We start from the raw sequence: 12105 nt of genomic DNA, 5'->3' as shown, positions 1-12105 counted from the left end.
TGGACGAAACTTTATGTTAAAAGATTTTTACGACATAATTTTATTTATATGAGTACTTAACATTTTAAAATGTTTTTAATTTGAAAGTTTTTATTAAGCGGAGTTTTGAAGATTTGCTTCTAGAAAATTATAAGTATGTTGTCCTATTTTTACAGAAATCTAGTGGACTATTCAACGGCATTGACATATATAAGTGTGCTATGCGTATATATTGTCTTCATCGGCTCTTCTTTAGAAGAGGTGAGATCATTTAACATAGTAATAAGGTTTTATACATTCATACATATGGTCACGCCTATATCCCTTGCGGGGTAGACAGAGCCAACAGGTTATAAGGTTTTATTATGTTAGTTATATAATTATACAGGGATCGTGGCAAGTGGAAGGATGTAGTCTCTGCCTACCTACTCCTCCGGATAAGTATGTATGATTATATGTAAATACATTAATTGTCACTACATAGTACCTATAAAGCGAAGTCGTTTCCCGCGGCTGTTCGTCTGTATGTATGTAAGCTTAGATCTTTAAAACTACACAACTAATTTTGATCCATGTTTTTTTATTAAGTTAAGAGTTAAACAATTTTAATGAATGCTTAACAGAGCTTACATGCAGAGAGTTATGAATGTGGATGAAGCGAGGGAAGTGTGCAGAGATCGTGGCAAGTGGAAAGAGGTAGTCTCTGCCTACCCTTCCGGGAAAGAGGCGTGATTTTATGTATGTATGTATGTATGTTAAACAATAGGAAAATTCATGTGTATAAATGCTACCCATGAAAAGCAGGGGCGCATTGCTAGTAATTTATAAATCACATGGCTGTCGTTATCGTAATATTTAAGATTTCGTGAAATCGTTTCTTAGTGCAACCCTACATCAGACAACCTTTATCTGTCAATTTTTGCTGTAAACCTTATTCAATTCCATCCGCTTCTATTCTATTTTTTTATATACATAGATATAATCACGTCTATATCCCTTGCGGGGTAGACAGAGCTAACAGTCTTGAAAAGACTGTTAGATATGATAAAATTGAGATTCAAATAGTGACAGGTTGCTAACGAATCTAAAAGAAGAATCCCAAGTTTATAAGCCTATCCCTTAGTCGCCTTGTACGAAATCCATGAAAAAGAGATGGAGTGGTCCTATTCTTTTTTTATTGGTGCCGGGAACCACACGGCACTTCTATTTTTCTGATGATCATAATTAAGCTCAAATCATTATTTTTGGTCTTTTTTACCCTTTATTATGTGTAGGTAGGAACTGTATATTATAATGTTTTTTTTTTGCACTAAAGTGTTTACTAAATAAACAAACATACAACAGCACAGCTTAAAATATAAAACTGCAAGAATGCTACTTAAAAACTTAAAATACAATGTAAATAATATTCAACCTGAAGAAATATGCCACTGAAAATTTGTGCAGTATCTGTTATCCAGTTTTATGTACTATAAAGTATTGCAAACTAACATACAATGTGTAACAATATATCGTCTCACATTTCAATCCCGTCAAGTGTGGGAGTGGGTGGAATCGTGAAATCCAACTTGTAGTTGCCTAAACAAACATTGAAAGTTAACCCTTAACCACTGACGTACGTCTGTGAGACGTAGGCGCGCGACAAGAATAACAATAACTTTTTACAGTGTACCCACATGAACTTTTCCTTTCCTGTACCTTCCTACCTTCCAGTGACGCACGCGCAGGGGGCGTGAGCGGATGTGCGGTGCACCTCTAATAGGCAAATATACACTTCGCTACGTCTGTGAGACGTATTGTCAGAGATAGATAGAAATTTAATTCTTTATAAAGTGCCATTATTTTGTTTTTATTTCATAGAATATAATTTAGGTACAAAGATATTATCAGTTCTGTGATCATTTTAGACTGATAAGTTAAGTTTTTGCGCCAAAAGAAAGAAGGTTCTTTGTTTCAGTTAATTTTTTCTAAGTTTTCGTTTTGTTATGAAAAGTATAAATAAATGCAAAATAAAAAAACAGTTCTTTTATTTCCTAGTATAATATAAACTGGGGTAACGATATATAAAGAAATAACCATGTTATCGTAAGTAATTACTGACTTAGAGCTATTTTAAAAAAGAGTACGTCCCTGAGACGTACGTCAGCCTTAGTGCAAGTAAATACACGTCAGTGGTTAAGGGTTAAATAAAATCTTATAACAAATTTAGAAGGGATCAGTTCTATATCAATTGGAGATCGTATTTGGACATAGAAAGGTGAAATTCGGAGGTTGACAGTTAGGTATGTAACGTCTATTACAGTAATGCTTCTAGTGCCGTGTGGTTCCCGGCACCAGTACAAAAAAATAGGACCACGGCGATGGGCTAGCAACCTGTTATTATTTGAATCTCAACTCTATCATTAAGTCAAATAGCTGAGCATGGCCTGGCAGTCTTTTCAAGACTGGTGGCTCTGTCTACCCCGCTAGGGATATAGACGTGATCATATGTATGTATGTATGTTTTTTGTGCAATAAAGTTTTAAATAATTAAATAAATAAACAACCTCTTCTTAATTCCAGGTCTTCGTCGCCTACTGGCCTGAATACGAGATCTCTGTCCAGACTTGCTGCGCGTTGACTCTCATTCCCCTGGTCATCATATGCCAAGTGAGGAACCTGAAATACCTGGTGCCCTTCTCCTTGCTGGCCAACGTGCTGATTTTGGTGGTGTTTGGTATCACCATTTACTACGTGTTCACGGATCTGCCGTCGCCGAGTGAGAGAGAGTTGGTGGTTGACGTCACTAAGTGGCCGCTGTTTTTCAGGTAAGCGTAAATAAAAATAACCTTTGTACATTTTCTTTTTGTGTAAATAAAGTTTTAAATAATTAAATTAAAAAAACAAATAAAAATAAAATATATATGTATATAACCCTTCTGTAAGTATCTCTTCATGTCATGTGGAGAGGATGAATAAAAGCGTCTGATAGAAGGATTTTCCCTTTGATAGCAATAAAAAAAGGTTGACTGAGCAGATATACAAAGAGATACAAGGAGAGCGTGGAGGGCAAGGTCGGAGTAGGAAGGCCTACACGAACGTATCTTGATCAAATTAAGGACGTCCTGGTAAAGGGTCAGGTAAAGAGTACCCGAAACCGCCAAGCTTGTATGAAGAGAGTTATGAATGTGGATGAAGCGAAAGAAGTATGAAGAGATCGTGGCAAGTGGAAATTGTCTCTGCCTACCCCTCCGGGAAAAAGGCCAGATTTTATGTATGTATGTATATCTCTTGCGGGGCAGACATAGCCAACAGTCTTGAAAGACTGAATGGCCACGTTCAGCTGTTCGGCTTAAGATGTAATTGAGATTCAATGAGTGACAGGTTGCCAGCCCATCGCCTCGTCATCATCAGAGATGAATCACAAGTTCATTACGCGTAATTGTGTTGTAATATATCAGACAAGTCCAATTTTAAATTCAATTATAATAAAATTTGATTCAAACTTTCTACATGAATTGAATTACAATTATGGACAATAATAGAAAATTCGACGATTGATTGACGAATTCGAATAGCGCATAATATATTCAATTTAATCATTTATCGTTAATTGAAAACTCTTTGTAGGTAACAAAATATGATGTTCGATTCTATATTAGTAACTTGTAAAGATATTACTAGTAACTAAATTTGTAAAGTTAATAATATTAAATAAAATAAAGGTTAAATAAACAACATTGTGAAAGGTAGAACATTTTTCGGATTTCAATATAAATCGAGACATTATACAATTCTTTGATAACAAGACGAATTTTATTTGCTCTTGTAGCGTAAATTGTGGAGTTTATTTTCATTTTTTTATATAAGTTCGATTAATATTGAGGTGTTTCAATATCCATGAATTCATCTCGTTAGGCCCGAGGCTTCGTCCGCGTGGAATACATAGTTATTTTGGGCAACATTGAAGCCCTTAAGGATGAATCATTTGGCCCATTTTTTTTCACATTTTCCATTATTTCTCTCTGCCTAATAGTTACAGCGTGATCTTATAAAGCCTTCCTCGATAAATGGTCTATTCAACGCAAAAATATTTTTTCAATTCGAGCCAGTAGTTCCTGAGATAAGCGCGTTCAAACAAACAAACTCTTCAGCTTTATAAGTACACATAGTATATTTCTCATGTAATTCCCTTTCTTTATTTCAGCACGGTAGTGTTCGCAATTGAAGGCATTGGCGTAGTCATGCCGGTTGAGAACGAGATGGCCCATCCCCAGAAGTTCCTGGGTTGTCCGGGAGTCCTCAACACCTCAATGATCACCGTCATCATACTGTACGGGTTCGTGGGCTTCTTTGGGTACCTCCAGTTTGGTGATGACGTCAAAGGAAGCATCACTTTGAATCTGCCGCAAGATGACATGTAAGTTTATATGACCTTTTTTTGTTGTATATTTTAGATGTGCCGTGTTTATTATGCAGGGATTATTCAATAAATAAAAAATCGTCATTATGAGATACGAGATCAAATAATGGTATTTTACTTGATTTTTTCTATTGATATAATATACAATGTTACTTTAATGAAATTACCACTAATTCAAATTTTATTCTTTGGTGGAATATGTATCATTAAATAATATAATTAAAATATCCAATAAGTCTTGCACAAAATGGCTACCTTGAACACAAACTGACAACATGCGAACACATTTTAACTTTTATAACAACATTTCATTAATACAATTAAACTCGGAGAACAAACTTGTACGATTTAATAAAAATAAATTCAATAAGCACGATAAAATTACCCAAGTTTAACAGTCAGTGTCGTGTGGTTCCCGGCACCAATACAAAAAAGAATAGGACCAATCCATCTCTTTTCCATGGATGTCGTAAAAGGCGACTAAGGCATAAGCTTACAAACATGGGATTCTTTTTTTAAGCGATGGGCTCACAACCTGTCACAATTTGAATCTGGAAATAACATATATACATATAGTCACGTCTATATCCCTTGCGGGGTAGACAGAGCCAGCAGTCTTGAAACTGTTTGTTCTATCAAAATTTTTAACTAATTCCTTCAATTTTCCAGATTGGCCCAAACTGCCAAGTTACTAATGGCTTTGGTCATTTTATTTTCGTATGCTCTACAATTCTACGTACCTATGGAGATGATCACGAGACTTCTACAGAAGAGATCATCCAACAGCTATGACAATATCATCCAGATTACCATCAGGATTGTCATTGTTATTGGCACCGGTAAGTTATTTTTAGGGTACCTAATACATAACCTAGTTTTTGTTGGGGCTTGAACTTGGACCGCCAACTTCACAGTCTCACCCGCTAACCACTGGACCATCGAGGCCGTTAAGGGTTATACCTTACCTTACCTTAGGCAAAAAAAAAACATGGAGTGTACCAACTTCTTTCCTCGTACAAATTGTTAATGTCAATTAAAGGAAACGCTAATAAATTTGGGATTCTTATTTTGGGCGATGCGTTTGATGGTTCAATTCCGTCATTATGCCATACAGCTGTAAGTGTCCTTTCAGTATTTTCGATACTGTTAGCTCTGTCAACAACGTAGACGGAATGAACTAATTTTTCTCACAATCACCATCTTCCTGATATGAGATGATGTTGGTTATTTCTTAGAAAGTTTTGAAGTGTTTGTAGATCCTTTTTTCACAAGATTCTTTTCTACCAACCTTAAGATGGCCGTCAGAATTAACGTACCACATACATTCATACATATAAACACGTCTATATCCCCTGCAGGGTAGACAGAGCCAACAGTCTTGAAAAGACTGATAGGCCACGTTCAGCTGTTTGGCTTTATGATGGGATTGAGATTCAAATAGTGACGGGTTGCTAGCCCATCGCCTAAAAGAAGAATCCCAAGTTTATAAGCCTATCCCTTAGTCGCCTTTTACGTCATCCATGGGAACGAGATGGAGTGGTCCTATTCTTTTTTTTTATTGGTGCCGGGAACCAAACGGTACCAATAGAACGAATTAACGTACTAAACTCATACATTCAAATAGTGACAGGTTGCTAGCCCATCGCTTAAAAAAAGAATCCCAAGTTTATAAGCCTATCCCTTAGTCGCCTTTTGCGACATCCATGGGAACGAGATGGAGTGGTCCTATTCTTTTTTTTTATTGGTGCCGGGAACCAAACGCTACCAATAGAACGAATTAACGTACTAAACTCATACATACATACATACATTCAAATAGTGACAGCTTGCTAGAACGTAATAACGTACCAAACTCATTTAAATCTAAATATTCCAACAGTTGCCATCGCAGCGGCGTTCCCCAACTTGGAGCTGGTCATCAGCTTCGTCGGAGCCATATTCTTCTCCACTCTAGGTCTCCTCCTCCCCGCCGTGGTCCACACCGTCTACATGTGGGACCGGGACTTGGGGAAGTTCAACTACATCTTGTGGAAGAATATCATAATTGGTTGTGCAGCTATATTTGCTTTGGTGTCAGGTTCTTACGTGTCTGCGGTGAAGATGGCCGAAGAAATGTATGGTAGTCAAGAAGGTCATGGTGGTAATGTTACGCTTACTGACAATTTATAGGTATTTATAAGATCAAAGTTAGGTTATGACTTAAAAGCTTGTAAACTTGGAATTCATATTTCAAGCGCCGGACTAGCCACCTGCTTCTATATCAATTTCAAGTCCATTTAAAAAGCTTCCAGCTGTAAGGGGTCTTCTAGATTTTGTCGAGACAATTGGCTCTGCCTACCCCTTGTGGGATAAAACAAAATAATAAAATCAAAATGTATGTAGGCCTTGTGAGAAATTAGATTTTTTTCCTAGGGTAGACATTTGTCTAAACATGTATGTACATGATTGAATACTTTTACTGTTTATAAATTTCGTAGGTGACTTTATACTCCTTTTTTTTGTGAAACATTAGTTAGTAATGTACAGGCTTTAACGGAATATCGCTGTTTAAATAAACAAGTTGAATAGTGAAAAACGTTATTAAGAAGGGATATAACATTTATAATCTACGTACAAAACTACATTAGGTACCTCCAGTAATAAGTTATTGTGTATATTATTTGTCGGCCTCTGTGGCGCAGCGGTAGTACGCTTGTCTGTGACACCGGAGGTCCCGGGTTCGAATCCCGGCCAGGGCATGATGAGAAAAGAACTTTTTCTGATTGCCCTGGGTCTTGGATGTTTATCTATATAAGTATTTATTATAAAATATAGTATCGTTGAGTTAGTATCTCGTAACACAAGTTTCGAACTTACTTCGAGGCTAACTCAATCTGTGTAATTTGTCCCGTATATATTTGTCCCGTATATATATAAATTTCATAATCTTTAATTGTAATGAATAAAACAACATCTAGTAAAGGTAAAAGGTAAATCTGTATGTTCAAACAAGATATATATATAAATATATATAAGAACTATATATATATATATATAGAAAACAAACTTTTACAAGCAGCTTCGTCCGCGTGAAATTAGCGCCACCAACAGAAGAATACGTACAAGTTTTGTCGCGAATCCTTCGGAAAATTTAGTTTTTATCGGGATATTTTAAGTATGTCCATCTCAAAAACTTAATTATATATACGTAAATTTTCAAGTAGATAGATTTAAAATATAATTAGAGATGGCAATAATAAAATGACAACTGACGGAAATAATTTTCTTTATTCATTTCAATTTAGAATAAGGTAGTCAATTGTTAATGATTTTATATACATGTAGCACATATTGTGTTAGGGGCTATAGATGAACTTGTCGAGTGAAATTTATTATAATTATATTATAGTGTTGTAAATAGATTAAGTAGTTAGAAGTAAAATAGATTGCTATTAAAAAAATAGTTCATTAAAAAAGAAAATGTTTTATTCAACAGATACGTTACGTTACGTACGCATTTGGCAATTTACCAATGCTTCAAGTCTATTCTGGCTCTGTCTACCCCGTAAGGGATAAAGTTTGAATGTATGTATGTTATAGGAAATACACGAAATGCTAAAATCTAGAATCCCTCTCCTCTGTTTCCTTATACCTACAACTAAAAATGGTAAGTTTGTAAAACAACTTGGACTAGTACAAATGTACTATTGACCAAATCAAGTACCTTTCAGTAAAAGGTCAAGTTAAGAATATTCTGAACCGATGAGCATGCTATCACTACACGTAGGTACATAAAATCACGCCTCTTGCCCGGAGGGTTCGGCAGAGCCTACATCTTTCCACTTACTCGCGGGCGGCCTCTAGTCTAGTATGTATTAGACAGCCCAATAATATAGTATAGGAGTATTCGTAGTACGAGTACTATAATAGTTATTAGGTATATGGTTATACCGTAAATTTGAATGTGACTCATTTGACACTTATTATGTCCAGTGACAATAATTCTAAGATAATGTTCGAAGCAGTTGTTTTATAACTATTTACTTCCTGTTTTGCCATTGCTGTTTTGTTAAAAACTCTATAATTGTCACTTTTGTGTTACCAATTCGGGGAATTTCTGGTGAAAGGTCAGATCAGATATGAATGTGGATGAAGCGAAGGAAGTATGCAGAGATCGTGGCAAGTGGAAAGATGTGGTCTCAGCCTACCCCTCCGGGAAAAAGAAATAGGTTTATTTCCAAAATAGGATATAAGTTATCGCTTAATGATAAAATAGTACCTATAGTTTGTTCCGTCACTTCTTAATTTTCGCTTTTGAAGTGGCAGTACATTTATTTTAAGTTGGTGTTCATGTCATTTGGTGATATCTAAAATTTTATTTCAAAAAGAAATCTATTTTTATTAATTAATGATTTTAATGCCTTGTGGTTACCGGCACAAATAGAAAAAATAATTGGACCACTCCATCTCTTTCCCATTGATGTCGCAAAAGGCGACTAAGGGATAGGCTTATAAACTTGGTATAATTCTTTCAGGCAACAGGCTAGCAACCAGTCACTATTTGAGTCTCAATTCTATAATTAAGCCTAAAGCTGAATGTTGCCTATCAGTCTTTTTAAGACTGTTTGCTATGTCTACCCCGTAAGGGATATAGACGTGATGTATGTATGATTTAAATTCACAGTAGCGAACTGTCGAGATAATTTTGTGGCCATCACCACACGGAGGTCTTCCGTTCAATGTTACACACACATATTATTATGATACAATTTCGAGCAATTTTGTTAATACACCACGTAATTGTAGGCTATGTGTCTCCTATGATTCATATCTAAAATTTTCCAAGAATTTTTAATATATTCTACCTACAAAATATAATATAATATCTTTATTCAAATAGGTACTCAAATAGAACCACTCCGTCTCTTTCCCATGGATGTCATAAAAGGCGACTAAGAGATATGCTTATAATCTTGAGGTTCTTCTTTAAGGCGATCGGCTAGAATCTTGTCACTATTTAAATATGAATTCTATCAATAAGCCAAACAGCTGAACGTGGCTTATCAATCTCTCAAAACTATTGGCTCTTTCTACCCCGCAAGGAATATAAACCTGCTTATACTCGTATGTATGTATATTATGTAAATAGGTACTAAATAAAAACGTTTTGGCGTTTGGTGCTAATTGCACTTATAAAAAACCTAAGTGATCAACTATATCACAATTATTTATTAAAGTATATAAATAAGCCAAATAACAACTGAGTGTGGCCTATCAGTCTTTTCAAGACTGTTGGCACTATCTAACCCGCAAGGATAAAGACATGAGTATATATGTATGTAAAATCACCGTTCCAATGAAACAAAAATGTCTAAGATGTAATAAAAAGAATTTTTTATACTTGCAGTTATTGTATATAATTTACATATTGCACAGAAGAAAGTTTTCTAATATTCAATTTCAATTAAAGCACTTTCAGCCGAGCAATATATATTACTTGGCCATGACTCACATAAAGTTTGACATTTCATAGGTTTCACTTCGTTAATATTTTATTCAGTATTATCAGGTCGTTTTACGGTTCTTCTCATAGCCGTAACAATCATTTGTTCCACTTCAGTATTTTCCCCAAGACGCACAGCTACATTGTCTTCTGGGAAAAATCGGCTTGAGAAAGTTACTTCGCCGCGACCACAAAATACCTCTATTGAACTTGCATCAACAAATATTCTCAAACGTAACTTCTTCTCTTTAGGTTTCCATTCTGTTCGCCTCAGACCGTCATTGCCTCCTCTATCGAGAGTGACCAAGCCCTGTTTGTGATCATAGCTGATTTTGACTGTAGCTGACTGATTCTTTGATTCAATAAACAGGTTAATGTCGCTTGAAGCTTTGGCTTTAACTCTTATTTCACCAGTTTTGTCACTTAGTTCTACAGATTTGCTTCCTTTGGTATTCCTAGCTGAATAAAGTAATTTTCCGCGTGCATTCATAACTTCTGTTACAGGTTTTTGGATGAGGTGATTATCTTTGGTTAAAAATAGCTCTCTTACTATAGTCATTTGGCCGGTCCAGCCATCGTCTCGTTCTGGATAATTTTGCTCCCACATATCAAACCAGGCAACAAGTAACCTTCTATTGTAATGATCCAAAATAGTTTGTGTGGCATAGAAATCATGACCATGGTCTAGCTCTACGAATTCAGTTATAGGTGTAAACTTATGAGTATCGTAATCGAAATCTCCAACTATATAACCTGTTTGATACAAGTTCCTGTATTTATTGCCTTCAGGTTCTACGCCTTGCGGGGAAAATAGAAGAATAAACTTTCCATCAAGTTCAAAAAAGTCTGGACACTCCCACATGTAGCCTAGAGCTCCATCTGATTCGTCGAGCACAGAAACTTCAGCCCAAGATTTCAAATCTTCTGAGGAGTAGAGCAGGGCGCGACCCAAAGTGCCATTATTGAAGGAATTTCCAAGAACCATGTAGTATGTGTCTTCATGTTTCCAAACTTTGGGATCGCGAATATTTGGTTGATGTTCCGGAGAATCAATTACGGGGTTTCCTTCATATTTGGTCACATTTACGCCATCCGTACTGTAGGCTAAGGCTTGATGTTGTTCGTGGTCCGGATCTTCATTAGGATGGTTTAAATTTCCAGTATACAACAAGTACATCGTATCATTTTCAACGATAGCACTACCAGAAAAAACCCCACTTTTATCGTACCACTCATCTGGATACAAAGCTATTGGCAGATGTTCCCATCTGAACAAGTCTTTACTTTTGGCGTGTCCCCAGTGCGCTATTCCTGGTTCTAGGCTGCTGATTGGATTGTATTGATAGAAAAGATGATATTCACCTTGAAAGAAGCAGAATCCGTTTGGGTCGTTCATCCACCCGTGAGGTGGTGCTAGATGGTATCGCGGATAGAATTCATCATCGACTTCTGCTTTGCAAATGTAAAATAATAAAGCAAAGATGAGATGTTTATGGGTCGGAGTCATAATTGCGCAGCAAATTTAGACGGCCGCGAGGTGAGGATAACTACGCCGCAATAGATGACTTCCGCTTAATTTTATTCTTATATATAGCTACTATCATGTTTAGAATACATCTCATAATGCCTGTTTATAGTTGCAGCATTGAAAAGTTAATATTCAGTAGGGCATTTCACGACATGTTTCTCGTTATCAAATTTATGAAAATTAGTGCGTAAATACCTGACTCCGAATCTAACGAGTAGTAATAAAATATAGTATTTTCTGTTTAACGTTAACATGAACATATGTATCTATGCGTTCATAAATATGTAATCATGATAATAGGTATGTTATATCGACAACAATTAAAAACACATAAAAATTTGTGGCAGTAACTTTTATCGAAAATGAACGATAATTACTACTATTTTTGTTTGTTACTAGTTATTTGCATTAAGTATGGTCAGGAATTTTATGTTGATAAAATTTTGTTTCATATTTTTGAAGCATCAAAATTGGATACATCTTATCAAGTATAACACTAACTTCATCATATTCCTCCTGGCGTTATTCCCATAATCCGGGGGCATCCTCATTTTTCTACAGAGGAGCTCGGGGTGCGCCTATGACTACGATCCTGATTTAGGTAATTCAGGTCTATTGCCCTAAATTTTAGAGGGAAACCTAACCCTTTTGGGATCATGTTGAAACATGTAGTTGCCTGAAACGGCAGGTTTTCTCGCAAAGCTTTCCCTCACG

The 12105-nt window shown here is 35.9% G+C and overlaps 2 protein-coding genes across 2 annotated transcripts in view; one reads left to right on the top strand and one right to left on the bottom strand.

Annotated features, from left to right (window-relative positions):
- The window catches only part of LOC106142952 (proton-coupled amino acid transporter-like protein CG1139), a 29182-nt gene extending 22147 nt beyond the window's left edge, over window positions 1-7035 (top strand). The window contains exons 6-10 of the mRNA XM_060944746.1: window positions 156-240; window positions 2542-2786; window positions 4166-4378; window positions 5051-5220; window positions 6261-7035. Coding sequence (XP_060800729.1) covers window positions 156-240; window positions 2542-2786; window positions 4166-4378; window positions 5051-5220; window positions 6261-6550 — 1003 coding nt within the window. The 3' untranslated portion in view covers window positions 6551-7035. The remainder of the gene's footprint in view (window positions 1-155; window positions 241-2541; window positions 2787-4165; window positions 4379-5050; window positions 5221-6260) is intronic.
- A 2877-nt stretch (window positions 7036-9912) lies between these two features.
- Window positions 9913-11274, bottom strand: LOC106142853 (sucrose-6-phosphate hydrolase-like). The gene has a single exon (XM_013344775.2). The coding sequence runs from the start codon at window positions 11257-11259 to the stop codon at window positions 9913-9915; it is 1347 nt and encodes a 448-aa protein (XP_013200229.2). The 5' UTR covers window positions 11260-11274.
- Between the last annotated feature and the right edge of the window lie 831 nt (window positions 11275-12105).

This window comes from Amyelois transitella, chromosome 6, assembly GCF_032362555.1.
Source record: "Amyelois transitella isolate CPQ chromosome 6, ilAmyTran1.1, whole genome shotgun sequence".
Taxonomy (NCBI): Eukaryota; Metazoa; Arthropoda; class Insecta; order Lepidoptera; family Pyralidae; genus Amyelois; species Amyelois transitella.
This window is presented reverse-complemented; position numbering and strand designations above follow the sequence as displayed.